Genomic DNA, 27,546 nt, shown 5'->3' on the forward strand with positions numbered 1-27,546 from the left:
GTGCTTGGCATTGAGCATCATATGGTCAGTCACACAGAGGTCACTAATCACTCTTCCCTTTCTTGTTTTTCAGTGAACGAGGTAATTGGGAGAGACATGTCCCAGATTTCTGTTTCCCAAGGAACAGGGGCGAGCAGGCAGGCTCCCCTCCCAGGTCCTGATTCCCTGGATTTAGGAAGATCCGACGGGCTCTAACAGCGTTCACTGCAGCCTTGTGTCCACCATCATGTACTTCTCAGCATGTTTCTCTCTTTGGACCTTGGGCTTCCAACTCTGCAACCTTCAGGATGGAGCCAGGAGTTGGGATCACCATATGTGGGGAAAGCAGCATTCCTCCAACTCAGGCCTTGTGTAGATTTTGTAAAAGAACAGGAGCAGCACAGGCTGTCTGATCTTTGGGGAAATGAGCTTTGCTTTTTATATTTAAATAGGATACTTTTATATGATGGGTGCTTTGAGTGTGAATGCAGCAGGCTCTCCATTTCAGAGGTGCTGCTTTTGCAGGCGATCTGGTTGCTTAGCTAGGATTGGTGATTTGTACTGCTTTATTGTCATTTGAAGGACTCTTTAGCTTTGATGATATTTTTAAAGTAGAAACTTTTGATAAAACCTTCCAGAGGCAAACATTAAAAAAAAATTATTCCCCCAAGCCCACACCTATGCCTCGGAAACTCAGCATGTGTCCTGAAGCCTTTCATAGATTCATAGGAAGTAAAGCCAAATGTAGCTCATACCTCTTTATAAAAGTAAACTGTTAGATAAAATGACACCATTCCAATCATTGAAGTGTTGGAATATAAAATGACATTCCAGAGCATAGCATTTTTGTAACTTTCTAGGTAATCTTCCTGTAATCTCTCCATGCTGTCTCCATGTTGAAATTGCTTTTTTTCCTCAGGGCCTTGGGTAAGATAACTACATGTAAGGGAACTTTGAAAGGTGGGGTTTCTTAGCTTGGTAGCTTTAATTTCCTGCCATCCTACATACAGGTAGACTGTGGAGTACTCTTCCCTTTTGTGTCCTCTGGTCCCAGACCTTTTCCAAGTGGAAGCATCTGCATTTGGCTGCCACAGTCTTGTGATGATTTGTTTAGGCAAATTTGCTGCTTCTAGCTTCTCTAGAGGCCAGGCTGTGTCAGAAGCTAAGTACAAATGAGCTATGCTTCAAGACAGGAGCAGAGAACATTCAGGATTCCAGATGGGACGCATTTAAGATTTAAACTGGCATGGAAGGCTTTTCCCTCATTCTGTTTACAGCCTAAAATGATTCTGGCCTACCCTCCCATCTGCATGGCCTAAAAAACAGCCTTTTTCTAAAAGGCTTTGAGGCAATTCCAAAACTGAGATAGCATTCTAAACCTGACCCTCCACACCAAAGATGTCCTGGTGGTGCTGCTGGTAAGGCTGGTGCCCAAGGCGGGGCCAGCAAGAAACTCCAGCCTGCTGTCTACCAAAGGAGGTGCCCGACTTGGGTGCTCTTTTCACACCTTGCCCTTACCCCTCCCCTTAATGGGATTAGTTTCCTGTTCCAAGGCTTGGGCCTATTTCAACACCCCTGAAGTTTGCAGTATGTTTTCAAATGAAATGTACTTTTATTCAGGAAGCAAATTTTCTGAGTGCCTACATGTGAGACAGTGTGCTGGGCTGGTCAAAGGCTTGATGCTATTATTGCAGGGGATTGTGGGTCCTAGATGCCAGGACTGTCTACTGAGGCCAAGTGAGGCCTGGGTGGAGGGAGCCAGCTCATTGCCTACCACCTCTAGTCAACCAGTTAGGAGCTATTGACCCAGGATGAGGAAGTAAGGTCCTTTTTTTTTTTTTTTTTCTTTAATCCATGATGTTTTAGATATCTCCCTAAAATTAGTTAGAAAAAAATGCTTGTACTTCAGCAAATCACTCTAGTCCTTCTTGGAGCCTGGTGTTGTCACATTTTCTTTGAAAGTGAGTTTTGTGTCACAGTGTGGATAGTGAGATTTGCTTCAGGGCCTGTGGTTGGAAGCCCAGAGTTTCCTTTGGAGGGTTTGCGGTGGCTGGCCGCCTTTAGATGAAGTTCCAGAGAGTTGGCCAGACTTGCCTCCACCCTCTTGTCCCTGGTGTAGCTGCCTCACATGGGGTTCTTGCAAGAGCTTCCCTTGCAAGACCCTTTGGGGGTTGCTCTGCTGCCCTCAAGAATAAAAGCCTCTATGATACAGAGTTGCTATGCACCAAATTTTGATGCCTTTTAAATACCTTGATGCCTGTAGCACTAGAAATGCTCTTTCCTATTTAAAATAAAAATTAAATTTTAAAATAGAGCTTTGTATACTATGTAAGCAGTTTTGTATCAGCTTTGTAAAAGCTTTGGTGTAAAAGACAGTATTTTTTGGTTTTGTAGATAAATACCTTAATTTTTGTGCAACATAGTGGTGTTACAGCACACATCCATTGGACTATGCAAATTGATTTCTAGTAACAGCACTGAGCAACTGGGCATGTGCTAGGACCCACCCCTTCCCCCTCCAACCCATGCTATATCTTGGGTTGAGGAATGGGATGAGCAGCCTTCTGCTTACTGGAGATGCACAGAGAAACGTGGCTGAAAACAGCTAGGAACAGATGTTTTTGGGTTCAAGTGTGGTGCTGCTGCCCGGGGTGCAACCCACCCCTGCCCAGGGTTAGCCACTATCAATCACCAGAGCTCTGCTGAGTCTGGCTGTAAAGCCCTGTTTTTGATAATCAGAACAGATGGTCATCTGTAAGGTTCAGATGGGTTCAAGTTGAAACCTTGTATTTTATAAAATGGATGATGTTCAATTAAGGAACTGATTCTCAGTTATGTTTACAGCACTTGACATTGTGTTTTCTTGTACATTTTGTATTTTAAAACCTTTTATAGGAGTACAGTGCTCCTTACACAAATACAAAGGGAAGAAGAGCCAGCAATTCAGGCTCCTCAGTTACAGTGCTGAAATAATAAACGGTGACAGGTCAACAGTCTCCTTGAAATCTGCCTGAGTGTTCCTCTGCATAGGGCTGGTGTGGAGCCCCTCACTCTGTGCCAAAGTGAAGGGCACTTTGGCTTTTAAAAAGTCCACTTGGTTGGGAACCTTTGTTTATTTTACGGAGGAGAGGGTAGAGTTCCAAATTCCTTCCGAAGCTTCAGTTCAGCACCCTCTAATGGGTGCAAAGGACATTCCAAGGTGTCTGCTGAGTTCAGGACAACTGACCTGCCCAAGGTGTGCATGAAAAGTAGGCAGAAGTCCCTTTAAAAGTCAAGCCTGAGTTTTTGTGTGAGGGCCTCCTGCCCCCTATTGTCCTCTGAGGATATTGCAATGCAGTCCATCAAAACAAGCCTGTGATTTTTGCCATCTGCCATCTATTCTTTGTGTCAAGCTAGAGGGGGGCTAGCATCCTTAGGTGGGACCACCCCTGGTGCAATGTGACCACGGAGGTCAGTATCCTGGGGACTGGGGCCAGCGCTCTCTGCCCCCCTGCCCCCCACCAGAAGGGACAGGGGAAGGTAGAACATTGGGATCTTTACTCAGAAGTCCCCTGGAGTCATACGCTGAAGGCACCAGGGTTTACATTTTTTAAAAAGAAAGCAAGCCTGCTATGGACATCAGCCCTATGGAATCTGTAGGCATGGACCATAGCCAAAACAGAACAAAGGCTCTCTGCTACTTAAGAGGCCCAGATCAGACCACTGGGAGCAGGGTGGTGACATTCCACCCCCAGCCCTGCATTCAGGGTCCAGCCATCATCTTTGGGATGAACACGCAGAGTAATAAGTAGCGGGGATGGAGCTGGGGCTTGAGCTCCTCTGGGGGCTTTCTGAGAATTTTGACAAGCCAGAAAGAAGCTACCAACCAGGTTGAGGGCGCTGGTTCTCTGGATGCAGGAGAGTCCTGTTAGCTGAGGACATCAGCCAGCTCTTACCTCCTGGCTCCCTCACCTACAAACACACCCATTCTTTGGGGGCCTGTAGCACAGTGCGAGGTGGGTCACCAACAGGCATCAGACTGGTGTAGTCATCAGGGGCTAGCTGCAGAAGTGACAGATTATTTAGGAAGGGAGCTCCAGGCTCAGCCAGGTTCCCAAGCCCTCCAGCCACACCTCACCTGGTAGGCCTGGAAGATGCTGAGCAGATCCTTCATACCAGCTGTGTATGGGACACCCTGCATACGGACCAGGGCTCCTGGCTGGGACAACACTGAGGTGGGAGCAGAGGCCAGGGCAGCAGGGGGCGTGGTGAGGTAGCCCACAGTGGTGGGGGAGACTGGGGGGCTAGGGTAGGAAAGGCAGGGATTTAGTAGTGCAGTGCCACCTGTGGCCTAGACCAAGACCTACCTGCCTCTTCCCTTGCCTCTGCCTTGTGTTTGGTTCATTTCCTCCTCCCTAATACCCCTGTCTCTACAGAGTCGTCTCTGTTCTAGTTTGTAGATGGCATCAGGCAGCCCACATCTGTCACTCCCTTGTCGTCTCAGAGTAAAGTCGAAGTTCCGGCAGACCTTGAGTTATTTGGCCCAGGAAGGGGATCATGATCCTCCCCCAAACCAGGACAAGGGGGCAAGACAGTGAAGTAATCTTAGCAGCAGGGTACCTGGGGTAGTAAGCTGTGTAGTTCATGTAGAGTTGAGTGGCTGGCCCTGGGTAGTAGGCAACCGGGGTGGGGGCAGCGGGCACCCTGGCGGCTGGGAGCAGTGCTGAAGAGGGATACAGAGCTGCTGTCTCAGTGGGAATGAGTGTTGGGGTGGCCTGGAAGGTGGCGTAGGTGGGCGGTGAGAGGCCTAGAGGCAGAAGTAGAGAGCGTATCTGCAGGGAGCCCAGCACTGCCCTGGGTGGGGCAGCCAGAAGGGAGTCCCCACCGTAGAAAGTGAGGGTTATAACATCCTGGCCCCCACATGCCTCCTTCTTCCCCAGCCCCCTGGGACACTCACAGGGCAGCTTGCAGGGTGGAGGGGACATGCCACTGCGGCCCAAGGTGCCCCCCATTAGGACATGGCTCATCTCCTCTGTGGAGCAGGGGACCACCTCCACATAGCGTTCCTTCATTGCTTTCTTATGGCAACGCTGAGCAGCAGCTAGGGCCCGCTCTGCTGATGTCATCTGGATGAAGGCATCACCCGACGGCCGGCCCTGTGCACACCATCTTGTAAGCAGTCTGTCGTGTATAAAAATGCCTTCCTCCCAATCACACACCCCTCTGTAACTAAGTGTGCTCCCCCACTGGACGCAGCTTTACCTGCTGGTTGAGTACCATGTGCACACCATGGGGCCGAATGTCAGCCGCTGCCTCCCCCAGAAAGCTTAGGATGTCTTCGATGGTGGCTGTGTAGGGCAGGCCTCGAAGGCGTACACAGTCTCTCCCGGTCCCAGCTGCCAGTGGGAAGGGGATAGGCAGCAGTGGAGCAGTCAGTGTGGGAAGGAGTGGGCTGGAGGCATAGCGGTTCAGGACCTAGTAAGGAAGGAAGCAGCAGGCTGGTTATGCCAAGTAGGGCAGGGCCAAGGAGGGCATGGAAGGGACACCCTGGAGAAGCACACGGGGGTAGGGGGAGCCCTGGGTGGCTCACCTGCTGCACCTCGGCTGCAGTGCTCCGGAAGAGTTCAATGTATCGCTTACCCAGCGTGCCCTTATGCCTGCGTAATGCAGCCTGTGCCAGCTCCTCACAGGCGAAGAGGGCAAAGGCATCACCAGTGGGCCGGCCGTCAGGGTGGCGCACAAAGAGCAGCCCATCGGCACCCCCAGTCACTGGGCACTCTGGCCCCAGGAAGCCTAGCACATCTGCTGGCCCAGCCGAGAAGGGCAGTCCCCGCAGCCGCAGGATCACTTGGTCTTCCCGTGACAGGAAACGAGCCACCTCTAGTGAAGTGCCTTGGTGGGGGGCGTGGGAGTCACCTACTGACTTCATTTGTGCCCTTCCAAATACCCACCCACACCTAGCACACATGGGAGCAGAAAGGCAAGGGGCGTCAGGGAAGCAGGACATGGATCAAGAACCAGGGGGATCTAGATGCTGTTGGGAGCACACTCACCCCCTGCGATCTTTACAAACTCCTCTCCTGTTGCTTTATATACCTGTGGGAACAGCCCATGAGTTTCATGCTTGCCTGGCCTCAGCTCTGCCCTGCTCCGCTCCCAAGCCCAGAGCCCCACCTCAATATAGCGGACACCCATGTGGTGCTTGTGTCTCTGCAGTGCTAGGTCCCGCTGCTCGCTGTCCACAAAACGGATGAGGGCCTCACCATTTCTGCGGCCCTGGGCATTGAGGCACAGTGCTACACCACCCCTGTGGAGCCAGTGCTGCGTTAGTGCCTCCTGGGTAGGCCTGCCCTCCTGGGTCCACCCGTGCTGCTGTACCCACCTGGCAATATTAAGCCCTGTGAAGAATCTAGCCACGTCCTGGTCTGACGACTGCCAGGGCAGGCCACGAGCCCGAACCACAGTCTCGCTGTCCACCACGTCGGCCTTGCTGCTGTGGGGCGGGGCTCAGTCAGAGCTGTCCAGCTGGTGTCACCCCCAACCCTGCCCCCTCACTCACCAAGGCCCTGTCTCATATTTCTGCTTTACCACTTCGGGCTTCGAAAACAGTTGACCTGAGAGGAGATGGCATGGGGGTCAGCAGGGTCTGGTGGAGGGGGGTCTCCCCACCAAGCGCTGCAAAAAGAGGACAGTTGAGGGGGATGAGGAGGTAACAAAGGGGCTTTCACCTTGTGGTCTCTCAGAGGTGAAAAATGGGGAGGGGAACTTGGAGGAAGTAATAGGCAGGCAGTCACCCAGCCCTGAGAACAGGTGAAAGGTGGTGAGAGGAACCTTACCGCTGGGTCCATCAAGCAGGTGGAGGATGACAGCTACCATTGTCTTCACTTCCCACACCCCAAAATCGTCCTCTGTGGCATCCGTCTCCAGCCCCAAGTCTATGAGCAGAGAACTCACAGTGAGGAAATCCCAGCATGAGAGGGCAACTAGCATGTCCCACCGAGGTTCAAGTCCCCTACACAGACACATGCAGAATCCTGGCAAACACATTTGTTTTGGCCCAGCTCATGGATCCTCTTAAAGATCCCCAGCCCAGACATATGTAGACATATGCCCACATTCCAAATGTGCACAGGCACAGAGACATGCAGTCAGGGACTCAGCAGGTAATGTAAACTTGCATGTGTTCATTCAACCCACCAGCATGCACATACTCAGAGACATTCAGCCTACAGCCGCCCCTCCACCGTAATCCTGCTAGGTCACAGATACCCTGTGCCATGGTGGCCACAGTGAGGTCCCTGGCAGGGTGGGTGCTCGGGTGCTGCACGTGGAACTCTCTGCGGAGGTCGTAGAAGGAGAAGAAGGTGTCGGGGAGCGCCAGGTTCTGGGGGCACATGGGAATGGGGATGAATGGGGGAAACTGAGCTGCCCTGCCCACCCCCGTGACAAGAGGGGTCCTAGGAACCCTACCCCCTGTTGTGCCCTCAGTGGTGGCATACCTTCCTGGAGGCCTCAGGGTGCAGGACCTGTCGCAGCAGCTGCTGCCCATCAGTGCAGAGCGTGTAGGGGCCCCCGCCCAGCAAAGCCACATCCCCGCTCACCAGCTGTGAGAACTAGGAATAGGGAGCGGAGAGAGACAGAGGGACTCACAGCTAGGCGGGCAGGGGGAGGGAGGGCGCAGGCTTGCAAAGCTGGTTCAGCCAGATGTTCAGCCCTACCCTGCCTGGGGAGGAGGTGGCTATGCCTGTTGGGCCTGGCTCTGTGTCCTCCTTCTCCCCCAGTCCACTGTCACCTTCTCCAGGCCAAATGGGAGCAGTCACATATCACCCAAGCCCCCATCACACACACTCCAGGAGTCTGGAATGGGGCCAGAGCAAACACCTGGTGGAGTAGGACAAGCCAGGTGGGAAAGGGCGGGGCAAAGCAGGTTAAACCTGTCCCTGACCAGGCACCACCCTCAGGTGGGGGAGGCCCAGTCCTGCCTGAGGCCCGGCCTGCTCATGGTCAATGGCAGCCCCGCCCCTAGGTCTGACCAACTGAGGGGCAGAGAAACTCCAAGGACAGAACTGACAGAGCTCCACACCTGGACGCCAGGGGCAGCATGAGCTTTGACCCAGATCTTATCGACCGGCTGGCACTGAGTTGTTTGCTCATAGAGGGGGCGGAAAGCTGCCTTGCCCCTCCCCCATCCTCTATCCCTGCTGGAGAACTGGTACAAGCACAAACCACAGGCCCAAGAACCTCTTCTAACCCCAGCTTTACAATCTGTGCCTGTTTCCTCATCAGGAACCACCAGAGTTGTTGGACGATGAAAGAACTTGTGCTAGTAAAGCACTTTCACTCATTCCACTCAAGAGTCAGGCACAGGGTGAGCCCAGTAATGAAGATAAGAAAAACAGCAAAGGGAACCGACTCCCACTTCAGCCAGGGCCGGGAGGCACCCCAGGCCTTTGCACTCAGGAGGCAGGTAGTCTCCAGGCGGGGTCCGGACAGCGCCCACGCCTGGCCAGCCGGCCGAGACAGGCCTGGACGAGCAGCTTACACCTGGCGGCGCCTGCCTCCTGGGCAGAAACCGCCCTACGCCCCTGCTCCAGCGTCTTCCTGGCGGATGGGTGGGCCGAGGACGCAGGCAGCAGGGACCGTGACCTATGGCCAAGTCTGGGCCCCTCGGCCCTTTCAGCTTCCGGCTGCTGTTCTGAGACCTGGCCGGGCAGGTCCCCAGAGGCGTCTCAGTCTAGCTCTCCCGCAGGCCGGGGACTCTGGGAGGGGTCTCGCAGCCTCCATCTCCACCCCCTCAGTAGGAGTGGACCACTGGAAAGTCTGAAAAGACGCCCCCTAGGAATGGCCGGCACACGCGGACACACGCACACACGGGAGTCGCTGAAAGTTTCAAACAACAGGAACCCGTCCTACCGCCCCGGCCAGTTGGTTGTGGTGCGCCAGGCCTCGCCTCCTGCCGCCTCTACCGCCGAGAAATGTCCCTGCAGCCCGGCCGGGCCTCCATTCACCCCGGCCCCAGCGCTCACCTGCTGCAGCACCTTGTCCAGCGGCTCGGCCCGCGCCAGGCTGTCGGCGCTCAGGCCGCTCGCCTCGCGGCACTGCGGGCTTAGCGCGGCCGCCTCGGCGCGTACCAGCGATTTATGCAATGTCCCCACCTGCGAGCGGCGGGGAAAACCGATCAGCCGCTGCGCCCCTCGGATCCTGAAGCTCCCTGGAGATCCCACCGCCCTCTTTCCACCCTACCTGGCGGCTCCGCGGCTCCACCACTTGCCAGACTAGGAGGATTAAGTCAGTCTCGTCGGAGCCCAGGTCCTGCCCCAGCGCACCCGCCGTGGCCCCGAACAGTACTACCAGGGGTCCAGGCCCGGGACGGGGGTCGGCAGCGGAGTCTGCGGCGGGGTTCGGGCCTGAGGGCGGTGGCTGGGGTGGCGGCGGAGTCATGGCCGCAGAGGGAGAGTGTGCTCGACCAGACAGACACACGCGGACCGACGAAGCGCACACACTCACCGACCGACGGCAGACGCGTTTCGGCTTAGGCGGGACACCGTGTGTTATGGGCGGCACCTGCGGCCCGGCTGCCGCAGTGGGCGCTGCTGAGACCCGCCCAAGGCGCCCCGCGGGGCGGGGCGGCTACCGGCCCCCGCCCTCTCTGGGCGAGTTACCTGTCGGCCCCGCCGGCCACGTGACCGAGGGCGGCCCCCGGGAACCATGGGGGAGGGCCGCTAGACTCTAGCCCTACACGCGCACACTCACAAGGCTGGCCTGGGCTCGCGCTCCCCCAGCGGGCCCTGCCTGACTTCTGCGGCGACCCCCCTCCCTCTCCGCTCCCCCACCGGGCCTCCGCCAAGGAAAGAGTAAAACCAGGGGCCTTTTTTAGTCCGTAAGGGTCCTTTGGACTTGTGAAAATCACCAGGAGGCAGCCTGGAGGCTGTGGGGGTCACGACGGCGGGTCTGGAGGGGTAAAAGAAGTCACCCAAGGTGAAAGGGGCCGGTAAGAGTTATCAGGTATCACCCAAAGGCTTGTAGGGGGGTCGCCAGAGGTCGACTGGTGTGGGGGGAGGGTGGCAGGAAGCACAAGAGATCATTAAACCCATTTGAGTATTCACCAGAGGTCAGTGGAAAGGGTTTGTGCACACAAGTGCGAAGGCTGGGCCTCAGCCTGGCTCCAGGAAGTGCCCGCGGTGCCAAAGAGCGGTCGGAGGTGCGCAGGCCTCGGTGCTGGGGAAGGAAGAAGCGCGTCTCCCCCATCCCCGGCCCCAGCTCCCGAGAGCGGCTCCCCGGCGCTGAGCCGGATGGTCCCGGCAAGGAGCCTCACCCCTACCGCACGTGAGGCCTGCCGCCTCTTTTCGCCCTTCCCCCTTGACAACAGGCCTGTTGCCTGGAGATGTGAGCGTGCTGGCCGGTGGGGGCTAGAGGCAAAAGTGCAATGTGCCTAAGGGAGCCGCAAATTCTCCATCTCTTCTTCGGACAGCCCTTCGTGGAGGGCTCCCAGCACACTTTCGCCCTGTCGGGCTTGGTGAAGCTCCTTTACGGCGAGTTTCCAGGCCGCCCCGGATTTTCCCGAATTCTCCCGTTTATGTGACTGAGAAACTGAAGAAGAATCCGGCGGGAAGAAGGGGCTCCAGCCCGGCAGGAGCAGACACAGAGGGTTGCCAAGCCCGAGACGGAACTGGGGCGGGAGCCGCACCTCACGCTTTCGGACAAGCTGGGCGCTACGTTCGGACCTTCAGACAACTGAGAGCGAAAGAACCCGGCGTAGAGGAAGCGCCTCCGAGGCCTTGCCCACTAATTCAAACTGCACCGCGTCCCCATTTGGCGGATAAACAGACTGAGGGCGTCCGGGACACGGCGGCTGGAAGGGAGAGGTAAGTAGACTGGGTTTCCAGCGGTTTCGAGCGACCAGCCCTTCCCCTTGTGGTGTAGGCGAATGACCACGCTCCGCTGTCCTTGGTAAGACCGCCACCCTACTGCCAACCCGCTTGACCCCACCCCCGGAGGCGCTAAGCCAATCAGGCCCGGGGGGAGGAGGAAATGCGCTCTTCGGGTACCACCCTCCTCTAGATAAGCTTGGAATGTCAAATATTTGTTCGGTGGGCGGGGCGCAACTGCGAGTTAAGGCCCCTCCCCCACCCAGCCAGGAGCTCGCGTGCGCCAGGCTAAATCGGGCCTTCCTCCCGGCCACGCCCTTGCAGCTAATTGCACTTCACCCCAACAGCACCCCAGCCTCTCCTAAAACTTCCCTGGCGTGCATTGCCCCTTGTCAGGCTCCAGGCTGGGCTCTGCTCCAAGACGACAGAGCCCCGGGCCATCCCGGCGCTACCTGATCTAAATCTCACCCTTCCTGGTCCCCCCATCCATTCAACCTTCAGACCTTCGCGCTGGGCCCCTCCATATTCTTCCTTCAGCGCGGGTCTCAAAGCCGGGTTCCCGGGGAAGCCTCCCCCTCGAGGTGCCGTCCTGAGCGCATTCCCATTGGAGAGGCATTCATGCGTGTACAGGTCCCTGCGGGGTAGTAACCCCAAGCGTGGGGCGGCTCCCCCAAAACTCCCGTGCACCTGTCCAACCGCCTCCACCTACATGACAATTCCCGATGTTTGGACTCTTGAAAAACTAAATTCGTTAAAACAACCTTAGGCCCCCTGCTTTGCTGAGCTCCCTTACTCATCTTCAGATGGGTCCTCCCAGATCACACCATTAATACTAAACAACCCGCACTCCTGTCCCCCAGCCGGCTCTCGTCTCCTTTCTGCCAGCACTAAACTAGCTACTAACAAGATAAATCGTTTATTGTCTCCCTACCCCACCATCCACCCACCCGCGAGAATATCAGATCCTGGAGGAAAGGCTCAACCCCAGAGCCTATCACTGGGCCTGCCAGGCACATAGTAGTAGCTCAAGAATGAATGAATGGTTGACTAAGCTCTCTTCCCGTATCCACAGGGCCTTTCACTAGAGTCTCGTCTGTGCCCTTTCCTCCCCTCCCAACACACCCTTGCCCTAGTTAACCTCTGCCCTCCCTCCAAATTTTCCTCTCTCAAGGCACATCCCTCCTTAGCAGGGGTCCCCACTGTAGTTTGAGATTTTTGTATTTCACTGATAAATGTCCCCCAGCCCCACACCGCTACTAGCTAGTGTTCACGAATCACGAATGAATGAATCGGAGATACGGTACGCGGGAGGAATCAGCGAGGCTCCAACGGCAAACCGTACTCTGGGTACCTGGGAAAAAGGAACTTGGTCCATCGAGCCTGCCCGCAAGCTAGCGGAATCCCATCCTCACTTCAGCCCTTGGAAGCCTGCTACTAAGGCAGCCGGCGCTCCAGCCGAAGGTACGTGAAAGTCTGGGCAGATACAGGGTGGAGTTCCTCACCAGGGGAGTGTGGCTCTTCTCGTGGACTTCCAGGGCGTGTAGGAATGGTGTAAAACCCCCTCCTTGTTCCCTCCTGGGAAATATTCCGCTATCGAAGAGGATTCGACACTGGGTGCTTGCTTGGCGATCCACACTCGCCGGCCCAGGCCCATCCCCACCCTCGCGGTCAGCGGCCCCCAGCTGGGCCAGCTGCGACCCTTCCTTACTTCCCAGGCCTCCAGAGTAGCAAGCGCACTAGGTTCCCCTGGGGTTCGCATCTCCACGCCTTTGCCACCGAATAGCCTCTGAGTACCCACCAGAGGGCGCACTGACTCTGTAGACGGAGCCAGGTGTTGCGGGGCAGGGAGGAGGAGCTGGCACTGGAAGGCTCGACCGGAGGACGCCCCAGGTGAAAGGGGAAGCCCTTGACACCGCCCCCCAGGCCACTTAGCTCCCGCTTGAGAGTCTTCGAGGCTCCTGGCTCTCTGGACATAGGCCAGGATTTTAAGCTTGGTCTTCAGGGCCCTCAAACGGCTCTGTTCCACTTTCACCCACCACTGTGCTCTACACTGCTGTGATTCTTCTGGTCTACAGACTGCTGCACATGCTAAGCTCCCTGCCTGGAGCACCCACCTACCTCATCATCCCTTTGTTTTCCTGGCACACTCCTACTTATCCATCAAGACCCATCTCTAATAATTCTTCTTCCAGGCAGCCTTCCTTGATGCCTAGACCAGGTTAGAGGCCCTGTTCTGGGCCCCTTGCCCCAGGGTTCTGTCATTATTGGGTCAGTGTTGGCCTCTCATGACTCTAGGGAGGCTCTGGCAGCAGAGGAATAGGAGGCTGCTGAGCTGTGAGCTTTAGGGAGAATCATTTGCCTCCAAATAGACTTAGCTGTGGCTACCACACCAGCTTAGAAGCCCTGGTGTTGATTGGGTTGCCCCAAGCCCAGCCACCCACCTGGTTCAGGTAGGGAAGCTTGGAGCTGGGGCGAGGGAGGGGTGGTTGCAGAGGGCCCAGTTACAGAGGAGGGCAGAGGCTGCTGGCTGGATTCTCACCTGAGGAAGATACCACAACTGGCCTGGCTCCTCAGTCCCACCTCTAGCCTTTGCTCAGAATGTTCTGCTCTACAGGAACACTCTCCCTCTTTCCCAGAATTCACATCCAACCTGTGGACCTCTCAGTCCCTTATCTTCTTCTCTAGGTCTGACAGGCACCAGGATCCTATCTTGGAAAGGGAGAGGGTTATAGAGAAGGGGGTTCATCACTCATTGATTCAACATATATTGAGCACCTGCTGTGTGCCAGGGATTATGCAGGTGGTAACCGAGGAGGACAAATGAGGGGCTTGCTCTTCCAGCAATTATATTCTAATGGGAGCTAGGCAGGAGCTGCTTCAAAGCCAGTGATCATGTCTGGGCTGAGACCTAAATCAGTTGGGTCCCCAAAAGTGGAGTCTGCAAAGTGGTCCCAGTGCAACAAGTGCAGAAGTCCTGAGGGAGAATGAGGATATCCTGTTCTAGGCAGCAAGGAAGCCATTGAGGCTGGAGATGAGAGAGTTGGGGAAGAGGGAGAGTAGAAGTTGGGGGAAACCAGAATACCCGCCAGGGTCCTCACTCACTGTGAGTGAGGTGCATATGATGCATGCAATGAGAGGGTCATAAATGGGGTTAGGTGGACAGTGATGGGGCCTGATTTAATGTTTAATGCCACAGGAATAAGGGCATAAGTTAGGACATCAGTAAGGAGGCTAGTATGGAGATGAGGGTAATGTGGCTTTGGGATGGTAGAGCTGGCAAAACTTGGTGACCACCTAGTTGTGCGTCTGAGACTCAAGGAGGTATCTTTAGTCCAGGATGACCCGGGGTCTGCAGCCCAGGGGATCATGTGAATGATGGGGTCATGGTGAAAATGAGGGAACCTCACCCTCTGACCCCTCTCCATAGTGCCAGCACTGGTTATTACTGACCAGACCTTGGCACCCCCTGCCCCAATGGCCATGGTCCTATCATCTTCAGGGCCTATGGGAGTGGGGCAACAGGGAACTGCTCCCAAGAACAGGGCCACCCTTTGAGAAGCCCATGGGCATCTGAGGCTGCAAGGCTGACAAGACATTCAGACTGTGGCCAGAGTCCAAGGCAGCCCAGGCTGTCCCGATCCGTACCCTACCCCCACTTAACCCGTGGCTCTGGACTCCTGCCTGTCCTAGCCCTGGCAGAAGGGTCTCTATTGTCTCTCATACTGGGCCTGCACCAGATTGGTCCTCAGCAGCCCCTCTGCTGGGGCCTGGGATGGAGGTGAGGGAGGCAGGGGTTTTGAAAGGGGGTCACTGGGCCAGGGTCTGAGGTGGGAGATAGTTGGACCTTAAGAGAGGAGGGTATTCCAACCACGAATGTGTTTCACTAAAAGAATATAGGAGGGGCAGGCCAAGATGGTGAGTAGATTCATTGAGGGTCACTGCAGAGAGGCTGGAAAGGGTCAGCCGTTGACCAAGAGGAAGAAAGGAAGGAAGAGAGAGAGGGAAGGAGGGAGGAAGGAAGAGAAGGAGGGAGGGAGGAAGGAAGGGGCAGGATAGAGGTCTTGGGACCAGCCAGGGATGACCAGGGTATTGACTGGCTCTCAGGAGGGGGTGTGTGAAGGATCAAGACCTCCAGTCTCCAAACATGCTGGTCACCCTATTCCAGAGTGACACATGGTACCAGAATATTACTGGTTGTCAAATCTTTGCCCACTCTATCCACCCCGATTCCATGCACAGAGAGTCTGTGCCCTGTCTGGATCCCCGGTTTGCGTGGGGTGGGAGTGGTAGGGGGACATGAGGTCCCAACACCCCTTCCGGTCTTCAGGGGAACTAACCGATGGGCTGGCGCAGGTTTGAGGCTCAAGCCCTCTCTTAACCCGGCGAGCAAACTGTTTAGTCGGCGGGTGTGTGTGTGCGCGCGCGCGCGCGCGCGCGGGGCGGTGGGTGATACTACACTCCAGACCCTGAAACAGGCGGACTGAACTCTCACTGGGAAGCGAAACACGCTGACCTGGCCCCTTCCCGGGCAGACAGCAGGTGGCCCCTGGGCCAGTGTAGCTTGAACCCAGATGCCCTCGGGGCAGGGTACAAAGAACCGACTTGGGAGTTGCCCAAAGGTCCTGGTCAGTCTCCTCAGGCTCAAGAACAGCCTGGGACTCACCTCTCCCCTTCTTCCTCTTGCTTTGACCCGGGTAGTTCAGTAGCGGCGAGCATTGGACCCTGAATTCCCATTCAGCCCGGCGCATTCTAGATCCCTCGTCAAGGAGGCGCCAGGAATCGGGGATGTGAGGGCTGCGCTGCGTGGACTCAGGGTACCGAGGGCTGGGCTGGGTACCCAGCAGACGCGAGCTGGGTCTGATCAGCTGAGAGCGTGCGCGAAAGCCAGGCTGAGCCTCGGTACATCGATGCGCTCGGCGTGCAGCGCGGTTAAGGGAGTTGGCCAGGGATGAGTAGGGGCTGGGCGGCGAACTCCGACTGGGAAGGAGAGTTCCTATTGGCAGGCCGTTTGCAGGAGGCGGGTCCTGATTGGTCCGGCCTCTGTGAAGGCTGCGAGCGGCGGGGTTAAGCGCGTCGCCGCTGCCAGGGCCTAGGCGCGAGACCCCAGAGCTGAATCCGCGCCTCGGACCTGGAGCTGCGGTTACTGCCATGGGCCTCCGCCTCTGCCCTTACCGCGCCGCCCTGCTCCCGAGCGGCCTCCTGTTACTCCTTATGCTCACAGATCTGGCACTCCCGGCTGGACGTCCGCCACCGGTGGTGCTGGGTGAGGCGCGCGTCCAGTCGTGGGTCCGTTCGCTCGTGCGTCCGGCTGGATGGGGTGCGGGCGGGGCTGTCTGCATCTGCTCTAAGCACTGGGTGAGGGAGCGTATGATTGTCTTGTCATCTGGGTCGGCCCGTCCATTTCCTGCTATGCTGGGCGCGGTTGTGGTCAAACTCTTGTCACCTTACCCTATAGAATATGGGGGTAAGTGGGAGGGTTACCACCCGTTTGCGCATCGGTACGCCTGTTCATCTCATTCCCAAGCCTCGCCTCATCCCCATTTTTTAGCTGGAAAGACCGAGGCTCTTTGGCCCCACTCCTGAGGGCCGGTAGGAGGTAGGGTGGCTTCGGAGTTGGCCCTCAGGGGCCTCAGCGTTGACTTGGGCTTGGCTTGGACGCTGTCTCCCTCCACCCTTCCAGCCCGACACGTTTCAGAGGGCATTACTGAAAGGGAGCTCTTTGGGGAAGGATTGCTCTCCTAACCTGCCACCAGGGCTCTCCCCTAACTTATCAAATATGTGGCATTGGGCCTGAGGGAGGAGGCCCAAGGGAATCTGAGGATGGCTATAGACAGAGGGAGGGGTTGAGACAATGGCTATGAACAGATGTCATACTGTACCCTTACTCCTGCCAGACCTACTTGGACTCCGTACGCTATGTTGGGGCTAGGCAACCTCCCCTGCCTACCTCCTCCTTGCTGCTGGCCCAGGCAACTGTCCAGGAGCCAGTAGTATTTCCTTGTGGTGGGTGTGGCAGGGATGAGACCTCTCTGTCTTGGGGTCTTTGGGTGCCTCATTCAGGCCATCACTCCCACGAAGAGCTAGTGTGTTGGTGGCCATCCAGGGCTCCTAAAAGCAGAGGCATGCCGAGGTATACATTACATACTGAGTCTGCTGCAGCATGACCCCCATGCTCTTTCTGCTGGGAGTATTTTAATGGGGATGATGCAGATCACAGAAGGGTAGGGTTAGCAGGTTGTGTGATCCCAGGGGTCCTCCACCAGGAGCTCTGGGCCAGGAAATGCTCCCAGGGAATGCTGGACCCAGGTTCACCATGGAGTTTGGGCAGATTTGGCCTTGCCTTCCCTAAGCGTGCAGGATGATTCCCAGAGGTGAGGTCTGTGCTGGGCAGGCACAGAGAATCCACTGACCCAGTCAGGAAAGGTTTCCTGGAGTACGCAGCTGGAGCTGAGTCCAGGAGAGAGTTCCAGGCAGAGGGAACTACGTATCAGAGGGAGGGAGCTAAGCAGTCCAGGCTCTCTGGAATGGAGTGGGGGAAGGAGTAGATGGTGCAGGGCTCGTGACTGGTTGGGTCATCTGGACTTTGTCTTGGGAGCCTGCAGGGAGCCTTGTGTGGACCTAAGGAGTACTGAGTATGAAGGGTGTGGGATTGGGAAGTGTGTGGTCTCTGACCAGACTGGTCCTAGGCCTTTTCACCTGTATTGGTGCTAAATGTACTCATTAATTCATTCAGTTCTTAGTTATCCTAGATCACAGCAGAGGAGCCTCGGGTTGTACCTAGAGGCACTGAGCAACTGGAATCGTAACCTGCCCAGCTTCTCAGAGAATGAGGCTATTGGCATTAATCCTGGGAATCCCCATGGTGGACAGCAGACAAGCTGTTCCTGGACACAGAGCAGGGACCTAACCTTGGCCATCAGAGGATCAGCATCCAAGGGTGACCAGTCTCTGTGGGTGGGACTCAAATTAGTGGTAGAGGAAGCAGAGGCCAGAGAAGGGATACTGAAGGCCCTGGGTGGGGGAAGGGACTATAGCAAGCTATTTCCACCTCTCCCAGTCTCAGTTTCATTATCTGTAAAGTAGGCATAATAAGGATATTCTTCCCAGTGTTACTTGAGGTGAAAGGCATGTGGATGGCTCTTATCTAGTTCTAGGCACAGAGGGACCCAGGAAGTTACCATTGGTATTTTTAGAGGCCACACAGCCTGGCCAGGCAAAGGGTATCCAGGCAAAGCAGATCAGATGACTTCCTCTTTCAGCTATTTCCTCTCTGGTGGAAACAGTGACCAAGGTTTCTTCACTGCCCTGTCTAGTCCACAAGCATCTCATCTAGAGGCTGTCATGCTGGGGACTCCCCACTTCTGCACCACATCATGAAGGGAGGTGAATGCAGGTGCCACACCTCCCTCCCATGGCTGCACTGAGGACACAGTGGGATGGTGCACAAGGAGAGCTTGTCCTCTGCAGGGCTGTGTTCACAGCTGGAGGCCAGCGAATGCCCCAGAGAGCCAAACACTGGATCCTAAATGGGGTTTGGAAGGTGTCAAGAGAATGGCATGCGGGAGGAGGCGAGGCCTGAAAAGTCACTGGGAGTCAATGGACTGTGAAGAGCCTTGAATGTTAGGCACTGAAGCAAGGGGGGAGCGGGGGATGGGTTTGAGTGTCACAAGGGCCCCAGGCCTCTGTATAGACTGAATAAGTAGAGTGAAGTCATCCTTGGAGCCTGGTCACACCCACCCCCATTGGGCTGTAGCTGGAATGGTATGTTGCTTCAAGAGAGTTATTTCCAACACAAGTGTGCTAAGATGCTAGGGCCCTCCAGGTGAGGTGCACTCTGGAACCTTTAGAAGGGTTTAGCATCTGGGCTCTGGCCTTTAGCAAGCCCTGAGGACCTCAGTAGGCTGGCAGGTGCCTGCTTCTCTCAACTGTTTCTGTTCATTGCCCCCCTCCAGAGCCTATCCTGGAGTGCCTTCTTTGGATTTATTTTTGGCTGGTTAAGTGGCCCAGTGCTCTGTCCTGTTTCCCAATCCTTCTTTCAGAGTATACAAGACCCTGCCTATGAAGCCGAAACCACCGTCTGTACCCCGACACTGAATTAAATCTCGGAGACAGAGTTTTGGGTGAAGTAGAAAGGAATAGCTTTATTGCTTTGCCAGGCAAAGGGGGCCACAGCAGGCTAATGCCCTCAAAACTGTGTGTCCCAACTTGGAGAGGGTAGTGAGAAGTTTGATAGTAATGGTTCAAGAGGGTGTGGTCAGCTCATGGAAATTCTTCTGATCGGTTGGTGGTGAGGTGAGTGGGAGTCAACATCATCAACCTTCTGGTTCCAGCGTGTCTGGGGTCTGCAGCATACCGGTGGGGGTTTCAGTATCTGCAAAACAGCTCAAAGATATTGTTGTGTGTGTGTATCCCTTGATGGGGAACCAGGACCTTGCCCCAAGGCTGCACTATGGTTTCTCTATGACTGTTTCTCCTTTGTCTTGCATCCCCTCCCTTCCCTAATTAACAACTGCATGAATCTGCCAGTTGGAACTCAGGAAAGGTCATGGAGGCTGAATGAAGCCTATTTCCTGTAATCAGAGAAATGGGGAACACAGAAAGGCTTTTGTGCCTAGGAGCCCCACAGATATCACCTACTCTGCAGCCTGGGATAGCCGTGGGTAGAAGGCCTTTGGGTTTCCAGCCTGCCAGGCCCAGGGTCTCATTCATGCTCTATGTCCCCCTTCAGTGCCCGGTGATTTGGGCAACCAGCTGGAGGCAAAGCTGGACAAGCCGACAGTCGTGCACTACCTCTGCTCCAAGAGGACAGACAGCTACTTCACACTCTGGCTGAACCTGGAACTGCTGCTGCCTGTCATCATTGACTGCTGGATTGACAATATCAGGTGGGGGCTGGGGCACAGGTGGGGCGCTGCTCGCTGACCCGGTCTAGAGACGCCTCCAGAGCCCATTTCTATCTCACCTGCGCCTCAAGAGATCTCAGGCTCAGCGTCACTGACCTCTCTCCCTTCCCATTTCCTCTGTCTGGTCCACGCCACCTTGGCACTCTCCCAGACAGAACTTTCTTCCCTTTCCTGCTGCTCCTGTCCCTACCCTCTCCAGTGCCTCAGGCCCTATTTGTGGTTTCTATGCTCCAGCCCCTATTCACAGCCTCGCCTTGGCCCCCACCCTTTCCCTTGCCTCTGACTTGGCCACACCTGCCCCTTCCAGCTGCTTGGGGATTCCTTTCCACTTGCTGTTCTTTCAGCCTGGAATCACCCTTTACTCCCTTTGCCTGATAAACTCCCTCCCATTCACTCTTTAAAACCCAAGCCTGCTTTCTTTGTGAAGTCTCCCTGCCAATCCCCAGAGCTCTTTTTGTTTCTGTGTTAGTTTTTTATAAATTTATTTATTTAATTTTTGGCTGCGTTGCTCGCGTGGGGTCTTTGTTGCTGCGCGTGAGCTTTCTCTAGTTGTGGCGAGCGGTGCGTGGGCTTCTCATAGCGGTGGCTTCTCTTGTTGCGGAGCACAGGCTCTAGGCACATGGGCTTCAGTAGTTGTGGCACATGGGCTCAGTAGTTGTGGCTTGCGGGCTCTAGAGCACAGGCTCAGTAGTTGTGGCACACGGTCTTAGTTGCTCCACGGCATGTGGGGTCTTCCTGGCCCAGGGCTTGAACCCGTGTCCCCTGCATTGGCAGGCGGATTCTTAACCACTTTGCCACCAGGGAAGTCCATGTCCAGAGCTCTTAACCTCCCCTTCCCCCTGGCCACATGCCTGCTCCTCTAACCTGCATTCCCTGCCTGCCAAACATTGTTTCCTAGGATATTTCTTCCATAATAAGATAATCATGTAATGAGACTTACTGCTTATTGAATGCAAACACTATACATTTTACATACTTTCTTTTATTGAGTCTTACAGCAATCCAGTGAAACAAGTGCTGTTTTTAGACCTGTTTTACAGATGAGGAAATCTGGAAGCTCAAAGAGGTTACAAAATTGCTTAGGGTCACTTAGCTAATAAGTGACAAACTAGAATTTGAACCCATAGTTGTGTGCCTCTGAACTAAGGTTCCCGCCCACCCTGAGCTCCCTGAAGGCAGGGACTGTGTCTCTTTTATCTTTAAAGCTGTAGGACCAGAAACACAATTGTTTTTCAATAAATATTTGAGCTGAATGGAGTCTTTCAAATTAAGATTGTTTTTTCCCCTGGAGACACACTAGCTGGTTCTAGCTGGTTCTCTGGGCACCCTGCCTTTCCCTGTTGTTTATGACCCCTGCTTTGTTGACTCTTTCCTCCTCCTTGTGCGATCAGGGTTATTTCTGGGATGTTGATCCGCATTTCTATTTTTGTGCAGAAGCATGGTCTCAGGTATTGCCAGTTGGAGGTACAGGCTGATACTGAGAGGGGCTTATCTACTTTTGTTGGGCTCTGACCTCTTTAGACTTGCATCCAGCACAGAGTACTTTGGCTTTCTAGAACTTTGCTGAGTGGCCATTGGGATGATCTACAGATTGCCCTGGAGAGAGTGGGTCCCCAGGACTTTGATTTGGGCCAGTGTTGGGTATCTTGTCAGCTTTCTGTGGCTGATCTTTAAGGGTGGGTGGGACTCAGGACCACTGGGGACTGCAGGTCTAGCCTGTGTTTTCTCAGGCACATTTGCCTCCTTAGTATCAAGGGAGGCCAGAGCAGGGTTCCTGGCCTGGCACAAGGCTTTCCTCCTGTCTTCCACCACCCTGTCCCCATCATGTCTCCAGGCCTTGCCCACCCACTCACACAGCAGCCACAGGTGCTCGGGGTTTCTCTGTCTGGTTCTGTTGTGTGTTGCATTCATCATCTCCTTTGCCCTGTGTTGTGTTATGGTGGGTGGCAGGAGCTGGATCCATGGAGATGGAGCAATGGGAGCCTGTGAAGTTAGGCTGCCTGCCTTTTGGGGTCAAGTGTGATGTTCATGGCGGAGCCAGGCCTGGCAGCCAGATCCCTCTCTAACCATATCTAAGACCTGCATTAGACAGTATGGGTGACATTGAGGAGAAGGGAATATTGCCTCACAGGGGTCCTGGAGTCAGTCTCTGGAGTGAGCCTTGGTGGGGTCCTCATTTGGATGTGGTTACTCTGATTTGTGCTTTACAAATTTGCTTTGTTACTTTTTGGTCTCCCCTATACATCTGACCAGACCTGAGGATGGGAAGGGAATGTGGCTCAGGACACAAGACAGTATTGGGACACACCAACTTAGGTGTCACCTCTGGGTCACTGGCTCAACATCCCCTCCTGGCAGGCTGGTCTACAACCGAACGTCCCGCACCACCCAGTTTCCTGATGGTGTGGATGTGCGTGTCCCTGGCTTTGGAAAGACCTTCTCACTGGAGTTCCTGGACCCCAGCAAAAGCAGTGTGGGTGTGTAGCCCTTCCTCATGGCCCCCAGGGAATGGGGATGGAGGTTCTGATGGACTCCGAGAGTGGGAGGAGCCCTGTTGGTTTGAGTGGGGGTAGCCTGTGAACCGTCTCTAATCAGTGTGGGCACAGAGCCCTATAGCACTCCTTTGGGGATCTCCCGGCTGTAGGTGTCACAGTCTCCTTGGCAGGTGTGGTGTGGGCAGCTGACAACGACTGTACTCTCTCTAATCCTGTGGATTTATGTCTATAGGTTCCTATTTCCACACCATGGTGGAGAGCCTTGTGGGCTGGGGCTACACACGAGGTGAGGACGTCCGGGGGGCCCCCTATGACTGGCGCCGAGCTCCAGGTAAGTGGTTGCTCTCATTTCCTCCCTGAGATCATGCGGGAGGGGGGTGGAGAGGAGGAGGTAACAGCCACCAAAGGCCCTGGGCCTTTCCCTTCTCCCGTGTCTCTGGCATCCAGCCCAGCCATCACAGGTCCTGTCCTTCCCCCACCCTCAGCCCAGGATTTCTGGGCCTCTGAGCCCTGGGGAGAGATAATGAGGCTGAGGAGGGGAAAAGGAGCTTCTTCTCCCTTCATGGAAATTGAGGGGAAACCAGACCCTCCCCACTTGGATTTTCACACGCTCCCCACCCACCTAGTCCTGGGTCTGGCCTGAGACACAGTCAGTGGTTCAGGCCCAAGGACCCTTCCTGCCTGACCCCCGCCTGGCTCTGGCCTGCAGATGAAAACGGGCCCTACTTCCTGGCCCTCCGCGAGATGATCGAGGAGATGTACCAGCTGTATGGGGGCCCCGTGGTGCTGGCTGCCCACAGTATGGGCAACATGTACACGCTCTACTTTCTGCAGCAGCAGCCACAGGCCTGGAAGGACAAGTATATCCATGCCTTTGTGGCACTGGGTCCGCCCTGGGGGGGCGTGGCCAAGACCCTGCGCGTCCTGGCCTCAGGTAAGACCCTGCCTGGCCCAGCATGGGGGGTGCTGGTATCAGATGGCACACTCTCTTTCCCTCTACAGTGGCCTCCTGGGCCACCCTCACGTCTCTTCTCTTGGGTCAGGACCCTTCCTTATCCAGAGTTGTATTCTTTTCCAAACATCTCTTTCTAAAAGAGAATATAACACTACTAAATTCACCTCTCCGGCTGATGACTCTTGTTATCTGTGTAGGTTTCTTACAACAGGTACACGGAGTGGCATAACCGTTGGTCATAGGGCACACGTGTACACACACACACACACACACACACACACACACACAGCTTGGTCCTGGCTGGCCTTACTTGGTTTGATCCAAAGTTCTCTGGAGGAGCCTTCTCCCTCTCTCTTAACCCCCATCCTCACTTCTTCATCCCCACCTTCACCCCAGAGAAGGAAGGCTGGGCTACAGTTTCCTGTTTGTGAGTTACACCTCCCTCTGTGGCAGCGGGGAGCCTCTGTGGGCAACACAGAGAGGAAGCAGGTGCAGATTTGTCTGGGCCTGCTTGCTTGGCAGTTGGGAAAACCACCTCCTTCCCTGTTCCTCCCCAGTCCACTTGCCTTTTCAGGACTGTTAGAACATACCAGCTGTAGCCCCAGGGCTTTCCTCCCTCTGCTAGGACTGGATGTGAGCCAGGGCTGTACCAAGCATCTGATGAGCTTTCTTCCTCAAGTGACTGCCACTGCCTGACCTGCTTATTGGTCACCTGATCGTTGTGATCAGTCCTCTCCCAGGCGTCACCCTGGATTAGCTGGACAGTGAATCCAATTATAGTGAGGACTCATCACAGCTACCTACTCTGTCCAGCCTGGACCTGAAAGGAGAGATGTGGGCCCTTCTGAGTTTGAGACAGGTTACCATGGTGGAGTTCAGGTACTGGCCCTTTCAGAGCTTCCCCATGAGTCCCCTTAGAGCGGTGGTCCCCAACCTTTTTGGCACCAGGGAATGGTTTCATGGAAGACAATTTTTCCACGGAGGGGGCGGGGGGCTTGGGAGGGGTGATGGTTCAGGCGGTGATGCGAGTGATGGGAAGCGGTGGGTAAATCGTCACTCTCTAGCCCACTGCTCACCTCCTGCTGTGTAGCCCAGTTCCTAACAGGCCGCAGACTGGTAATGGTCCGCGGCCCGGGGGTTGGGGACCCCTGCCTTAGTTAGAGCTTTGCCTCAGATTCTGGGAGACTGCTGTCAGGCTCTGGCAGTCTGGGGAGTGGGGGTGGGACAGGACGGGTGGTAGTCGTGGACCCTTAGCTAGGGGTTCCCTTTCCTGAGGGCTCCTAGAGCCAGGCCCCAGCAGGCAGAGCTGAAGGCCTGCAGTCAGTGGTGGGGTGATGGGTGGCTGTGGGTCCTGAGCAGGGTAGAGGCCCCTGTTCCCAAGTTCCAGCTCATCCTCTGGCGATCTCACTGGCTGGTGGATGCGTTTGTGCTGTTGGCATTCCTATGTAAGAAAGACTCTCACTTTGTCTGCAGCCTCCCCTCCTGCCCTGTCTCCTGCAGGCCTGGCTGCCCAGGTCAGTGCCAGGCAGGTAGGTGGGATGAGACCAGGGCTGGCTGGATGTAGGTCTGAGCCTAGGAAGGGGAAAAATGTTTACATAGCTCAATGTAATAAAAGATTAAGAGGACTGTGACTGTGTCTTTGGGCTGCCCACCTGCTGATTCACCTGTGACAAGGTCAGTACCCACAGGCCGGGTGATAAGTGCTCTGGGGAAGGTATTGTTTTTACCATGAATCACCCTGTGGGTGTGAGCTGCCTAAATCCCTGGTGACAAAATGCAAAAGGAAAGAAACAAATCTTGGTCATGTGCTTCCTAGATAGAGCAAAAATACAGGGAAATAGGGGAGTTGTCACCTCGTTAACAGCATAGAGATGCCAGAGTGCTGGCCAGGCCCGGGCTGGGGGCTGGCAGGGGCCCTGGCGGTGAGCATGCTGCCCAGCTGGCTTGCATTCCCGAGCACAGACTGACTGGAGTCCTCTATCCGCAGGAGACAACAACCGGATCCCGGTCATTGGGCCCCTGAAGATCCGGGAGCAGCAGCGGTCTGCCGTCTCCACCAGCTGGCTGCTGCCCTACAACTATACCTGGTCACCCAAAAAGGTCTTCGTGCACACACCCACAGCCAACTACACGCTGCAGGACTATCGCCGCTTCTTCCAGGACATCGGCTTCGAAGACGGCTGGCTTATGCGGCAGGACACGGAGGGGCTGGTTGAAGCCATGGTACCACCTGGCGTGCGACTGCACTGCCTCTACGGCACTGGTGTCCCTACGCCAGACTCCTTCTACTATGAAAGCTTCCCGGACCGTGACCCGAAAATCTGCTTTGGTGATGGTGACGGCACTGTGAACTTGCAGAGCGCCCTGCAGTGCCAGGCCTGGCGTGGCCACCAGGAGCAAGAAGTGTCATTGCAGGCACTGCCGGGCACCGAGCACATCGCGATGCTGGCCAACGCCACTACCCTGGCCTATCTGAAACGCGTGCTCCTCGGGCCCTGATTCCTATGCTGGGCAGGGCTCTGGGATGGCCTGGCCACCACTGCTTCTCCTGGCCTGTGGGGCAACCATGGCCCATGAGTTGAGCAGTTTGTGACTGATCATCTAAGGCCCTGGATCTTGGGTTGTGAAGTGGGGAAATGCTGGGTTTTTTATCCTTCCTCTCTGGGAATGAGGAAGGAAGACATAGTCTGAAGTTACTTGAGGGACCCTTGGAAAGAATGCTGCTGATGGTGGAATTGTGACCTCAGGACTGGCTCCGCAGGTGGATTGGCTGGCACCTGACCCCAATCCCCAGTGCTGGGGCCTTGTGTTCCTCCTACCCCTGTGGCCTTTTCACACTTGCCCACCAGGGCCTGGCTCCTCAGCTTTCTTGTGAGGGATGTTACTGAACTGTGGTCCCTAGGTTGGGCTCCTGGTCCCTAGGGTGTACCTTCTCACACATTGGCCACAAGTCAGCCTGCTACTGGCCACGGGTGGCTGGAGCTGCTGTCTGTGTGGCCTACCTGCTCACACAGCCTGACTGTGGCTTTCTGGGGGCAGCCCGGTTCCCCCTGCAGGCAGGAGTGGGTTGTTACGCTCTCCATGGTTCCCAGGCCCTGGGGCATTCACTCCTACCTCCCTTACTTCTTAAGAACAGCCTAGCTCAGGGCTGGGCAGCAGATGGACCCCCAGTTCTCGGGGCTGTGTCCCAGGAGCCCTGATCTCCTTGGTTGGGCTGTTGCCCACAGTATTGATGCTGCCTCCCTTTGCCCTGGGGCTGTGGTTCAAGAATGAGAGCAGAGCCTGGTGCCATGCCCTTTAGGTACTTATGAGGAAAGAGGACTCAAGGAAGCAGCCAAGGCCAATCAGAGCCACCCTGAGCTGCCCTCTTGCTGACCCTCCACCACATTGCCACCCTGCCCAGGATCTCTCTAGCGTTCACGTGGGCTGGCACAGGACTGAGAGGAGGTAGGACTCTTGCCCACTCTGCCCAGCACCCATCCCCACCAGGCAGCTCAGTGGTGTTTAGTCAGCAGGGACTTGCCCAGAAACTTGAGTGGGCCCCTGAGAGAGCCAGGTGCCTTAGGGGCCCCCTAGGGGTTTTCTTCCTGCTCCAGAGGTGCTGCATGGATCTCCCTGTGATAGCAGGGATGGAGGATGTGGATCTGCCTTGGTGGTCTCCAAGTGGGCAGTGCCTAAAGGCCAAGACTTGGGTCTAGCCTCTGGGGTGGAGCCCCAAAGCCACAGTCAGGCTGGACTGTGCTTCGCTCCTACAAGGTTTCTGTGAAGCAGAATTTTCTCTGTTGCATTCATAGCCAGCATCTGTCTCTCCCTTTGTTCCTGAGTGGTGGGCCCCACATGGGGCTCTGAGCAGGCTGTACCTCGATTCTGGCAATAAAAGTATTCTGGATGCTGTAAAGTGCCCTGGCCTAGCCTCTGCTCTGAGCATGAGAGGAAGGAGTCAGTGGAAGGGTGAGGGGACTAGCGAGGCAGGTAATCAGAGGCTGGACCTTGACCTTTCTGGGGCCTTGATGGGTTCTCTCAGCACCAAAGCATGGCTCCTGTGCACCTCTTTGGGTTTTATCCTCCTTCCCCCTCTCCTGGGATCTAGTTCCCCTCCTAGGACTGAGAAGCAGGACCTGAAACATTCCTGTTGGAATGGAGCTCCTGCCCACCACCCAACTCTGCCGCTCCTATGTGGTCAACAGGCCCCAAATGTCACCCCACAGCTGGGAGCCAAGGACAATCCTGACGGTCGCGCTGTCTGGACTCTGCTTCCCATCCTTCTGTCCTCCCACAGCTTGCAGGTCTCAGCATCCTTTGAATTTTTTTTAGGATGCTACCCTTCTACTTTGTTTCATCAGTTCATCTGCCCGCCATCTGTCCCT

General features: G+C 55.6%; 3 protein-coding genes across 24 annotated transcripts in view; 2 read left to right on the forward strand and 1 right to left on the reverse strand.

Annotated features, from left to right (window-relative positions):
• The window catches only part of NFATC3 (nuclear factor of activated T cells 3), a 133,847-nt gene extending 130,872 nt beyond the window's left edge, over positions 1-2,975 (forward strand). For all 3 annotated transcript variants that reach the window (XM_067718541.1, XM_067718542.1, XM_067718539.1), the window contains one exon: positions 74-2,975. Coding sequence is in view for 2 of the 3 variants with exons in the window: in XM_067718542.1 (XP_067574643.1) it covers positions 74-195 (122 nt within the window). In the remaining variant the exon portion in view is untranslated. The remainder of the gene's footprint in view (positions 1-73) is intronic.
• Positions 1,808-15,753, reverse strand: ESRP2 (epithelial splicing regulatory protein 2). 14 transcript variants are annotated; one of them, XM_067718566.1, is made up of 15 exons: positions 9,202-9,670; positions 8,985-9,113; positions 7,458-7,571; positions 7,228-7,342; positions 6,795-6,893; positions 6,518-6,572; positions 6,341-6,448; positions 6,133-6,265; positions 6,012-6,054; positions 5,549-5,850; positions 5,221-5,433; positions 4,916-5,114; positions 4,579-4,765; positions 4,097-4,262; positions 1,808-4,020 (listed from the first exon to the last, which is right to left on the reverse strand). In XM_067718566.1, the coding sequence occupies exons 1-15, from the start codon at positions 9,397-9,399 to the stop codon at positions 3,931-3,933; spliced, it is 2,151 nt and encodes a 716-aa protein (XP_067574667.1). In that variant the 5' UTR covers positions 9,400-9,670; the 3' UTR covers positions 1,808-3,930. The 14 variants fall into 14 exon arrangements, with proteins under 14 accessions (XP_067574667.1, XP_067574666.1, XP_067574665.1 ...); XM_067718565.1 differs by having other exon boundaries at positions 6,341-6,451; XM_067718564.1 differs by having other exon boundaries at positions 6,341-6,451; positions 7,156-7,342.
• Positions 10,684-27,079, forward strand: PLA2G15 (phospholipase A2 group XV). 7 transcript variants are annotated; one of them, XM_067718603.1, is made up of 7 exons: positions 10,684-10,823; positions 12,070-12,287; positions 19,555-19,711; positions 21,983-22,206; positions 22,457-22,555; positions 22,934-23,158; positions 25,167-27,079. In XM_067718603.1, the coding sequence occupies exons 2-7, from the start codon at positions 12,107-12,109 to the stop codon at positions 25,676-25,678; spliced, it is 1,398 nt and encodes a 465-aa protein (XP_067574704.1). In that variant the 5' UTR covers positions 10,684-10,823; positions 12,070-12,106; the 3' UTR covers positions 25,679-27,079. The 7 variants fall into 7 exon arrangements, with proteins under 7 accessions (XP_067574704.1, XP_067574708.1, XP_067574703.1 ...); XM_067718607.1 differs by having other exon boundaries at positions 10,773-10,908; positions 23,059-23,158; positions 25,167-25,395; XM_067718602.1 differs by lacking the exon at positions 10,684-10,823 and adding an exon at positions 10,871-10,908.
• The last annotated feature ends 467 nt before the right edge of the window (positions 27,080-27,546 follow it).

This window comes from Pseudorca crassidens, chromosome 20, assembly GCF_039906515.1.
Source record: "Pseudorca crassidens isolate mPseCra1 chromosome 20, mPseCra1.hap1, whole genome shotgun sequence".
Classification (NCBI taxonomy): domain Eukaryota; kingdom Metazoa; phylum Chordata; class Mammalia; order Artiodactyla; family Delphinidae; genus Pseudorca; species Pseudorca crassidens.